Source organism: Dipodomys ordii, unplaced genomic scaffold (genome assembly GCF_000151885.1).
Source record: "Dipodomys ordii isolate 6190 unplaced genomic scaffold, Dord_2.0 Scaffold211, whole genome shotgun sequence".
Lineage (NCBI taxonomy): Eukaryota > Metazoa > Chordata > Mammalia > Rodentia > Heteromyidae > Dipodomys > Dipodomys ordii.
Window position 1 is genome coordinate 224,056 of NW_012267427.1, and position 3,020 is coordinate 227,075.

A 3,020-nucleotide genomic window follows, 5' to 3' on the forward strand; every position below is an offset into this window, starting at 1 on the left:
GGGAGGAGGGCGGAGGGGTGTGGGACGCAGGCGAGGCCCAGCTACAGCGCAAGGGGCAGTGTACCAGGACAGGCCGTCTGCAGGCCCAGCCGTCCCGGCCTGTTCATTTTCATTCCCGTGCCATATCCAGCTCTCAAAGTGGCGTTCCCAGGCCAGGGAACAGTCGGGGCAACAGCATCAGAGACACGCGCAGATTCTCACTGCCTCAGACCTCTGGGTCAGTAGCTCCACGCAGATGCAGGGTCAACCCTTCTAGAACATTCCAGTGTACACTCGGGTCTGAGATTCCCTGCTGACACCAGTCCTCCTGGCTGTGAGTCTTGGGTTATTTCCAGGTTTCAGCCCCTGGGGGACAGTCTCACTTGCTGGGATTTGGGGGGGCCAGACACACACTTGTGTCCACTGCCCTCCTTTTCTAATCTGAGTCAAATTGTCTTCCAGCCTTGGTCCAAACAAAGATCACAAGCTGCGCCCGGCCCAGCGGGAGGAGGGAGTGCGGTGAGGATTGGCAGCAGCTCAGCTCTCTGATGGAAAGCAGCAGCGAGGCTGGGCCGGCGGCTCAGCCTGCACCCAGCTGCGTGGGAGCTGGAGGGGGCAGGAAGGTCTTTACTAGACACCAACCAGCCTGAACCATTAAGACAGCTGCACCTGCCTGTCACCCCAGCTACCTTGGAAAAGGAACGGGGGGTCAACGTTCTTCACAGCCAGGACATCGATGTAAGACCCCATCGGAAAAACTGCCACCACAAAAGGGGCTGGGAGTTTGGCTCAACGGGTAGAGAGCCTGTCCATGCAAGCAGAAGGCTCCAAGTTCAAGGCCCAGTTTGGAAGCCAGGAAAATAGATAGGCAGAGCAGCAGTGTACTTGTTGAGGTGAAAGCGTCCAAAGAATCCCTGCTATTCTGTTACCCGGAGCAGACGCTCTGCTGTCAAGGCTGTGGATAGACTTATCGGGGTAGCAGGAGATGTGGGCTCCAACTCTGTGATAAAGGTCATGTCAAATACAAAGACTCACTGGAGCCTGGCACAAGTCCCTTCTCTTCTCTTTTTTTGGCATTCAGCAGACTTTGCAACCTTGAAGATTTGCAACGAACACTGACCTGCTGTCGGCGGCAACATCGAACATTTTGTAAAGACCTTTCTTTGTGTGCATTGCATTGTGGTCAAATCTGTCGGAAATCTTTAATCGAAGTGTTCAGTAAATGAGTGCCAAGAGTTTCAAAGTTTGAACTGTTCTCAGATTGTAATGATTAGAAACAGCCCTTGCCAGGAGACAAACACCGAAGCACGGCCTGACAAAGCCGAGGGAGGAGAGGGAGGAACGCAATGCCGAGAGGCCTCCGGTGTGCAGGGTCAGGTTTCTTTCTAATTCCATCATTGTTTCTGGGCTATGTCAGCGTGTGGGCCCGATCTTTTGATGTGATTCCCAGTTTTAATTAGAGAGATTTATATTTTGCACGGCAGTGGAAGGAAATGAAGGCCTACTATTTTCAAGCATCTGAATTGATGAAACATTTCAAAAGAATAATAAACATTTTGAGGGGAATGAATTTCGGCTTATGAAAATATTCATCGAAGAAACCTACCCAGATTGCAAGCAAAAGGGCAGAACGTATAGAGACACTTGACTTGGGTTATGTACATGTTTGGTTTCATTTTGCTTTTATTTGTATTGACTGATTGGCACTACTGGGAATTGAACTCAGGGCCTGGCGCTTGCTAGGCAGCTGGTCTATTGATACAGCCACTCTGTCAGCCCCGTCTGTGGTTCCTTATCTATCTATTCACTGGTGAGGTCTTGGTATGTAGTCCTAGCTGGCCTCAAACTTGTGATCTTCCTGCCTCCACTTCCCAGAGCTGGGGTTACAGTTGTGTGCCATCATGCCCAGCTGATAGCTTCACATTTTCACACACACACACTCAAAACAGTCTTCATTTAGCCATTTAAGTCTACTTGGCACGTCCATCTCTAGAACCAGGGCTTTCTCAACACTGTCTTCAGGACTATTTTCTGAAGATGTCAACCGGTGTGAACTTAGGATCACAGAACGCAACTTTGGGTAGGATCATCCGCAAGATTCTGCCCCTAGCAGAATAACAAGGGCCCACTGAGGCACAGAGCACCTTCAGACAAACACCCACATAACCTGTGCAGGTGGCCGGCAGTGCGGCGTACCTGGAGAAACTGCAGGAAATGCTTCCTCGTAATTCCCTTTTGAAGAAAATGTATTTCTTTAAAAACGTTGTGCTGGTATTGGGGCTTGAACTCAGGGCCTGCCCTGTGCTCTTGCCTGGCTTTTTCACTGAAAGCTGGAGATCTACCACTTGAGCCACAGTTCCACATCTGGCCTTTTGCTGATCCATTAGAGAGAGGTAAGTCTCACAGACTTTTCTGCCCTGTTTGGCTTTGAACAGTGATCCTTGTATCTCAGACTCCTTCTGACATAGCGGTGACCCTTCTCTTCCCCAGCACGTGGCTTGAGATTCAAAGCCTGGCTCCATGCCTGCCTCCATGTCCCTACCATACCTCAGGACCCGGAGCCCAGCAGGCCCATGGCGTTGTCAGAGCCCGGCAGTCGGTGTCTGTAGACCATAGCCAAGCTCGATTGTCAGGCCCAGCTGTATCTGTTCAACATTTTCTTTGTATCGTTTGTTGGTCTGGCCCACAGCTGAGATGGACGCATCAGAGCATGACTCACGGCAGTATCTGGGACCAGAGGCCAAACACTCTTCCTGTTTCTCTTCTTTTCAAAAGAAAAAGAAAATGCCCTGCCCTGTCTTTATGGGCTGCCATTGTGTATGCTAGTTGAACTAAGATGAGCTACAAAGGAGTGTGGTTCTGAAGTGAGGGTCCGCCTTCCACTCAATGCACCTGTGAAGTTAAGAATTTTGAGGTCAACCACACTGGGAAGGCAGCAGACAGCTCACTGATATTTCTTATTCAGGGACCTGGAGAGGTTCAGCTCTGATATGGAAGGTGGAGAAAGGGTGCCGACCCACGAGACTGGATGGGGGGGGGGG

At 50.8% G+C, this 3,020-nt stretch overlaps 1 protein-coding gene across 1 annotated transcript in view; it reads left to right on the top strand.

Annotated features, from left to right (window-relative positions):
* LOC106000193 (flocculation protein FLO11-like) overlaps positions 1-3,020 on the top strand; it is a 22,558-nt gene that overhangs the window by 15,582 nt on the left and 3,956 nt on the right. Inside the window, exon 8 of the mRNA XM_013035425.1 lies at positions 665-717. Coding sequence (XP_012890879.1) covers positions 665-717 — 53 coding nt within the window. The remainder of the gene's footprint in view (positions 1-664; positions 718-3,020) is intronic.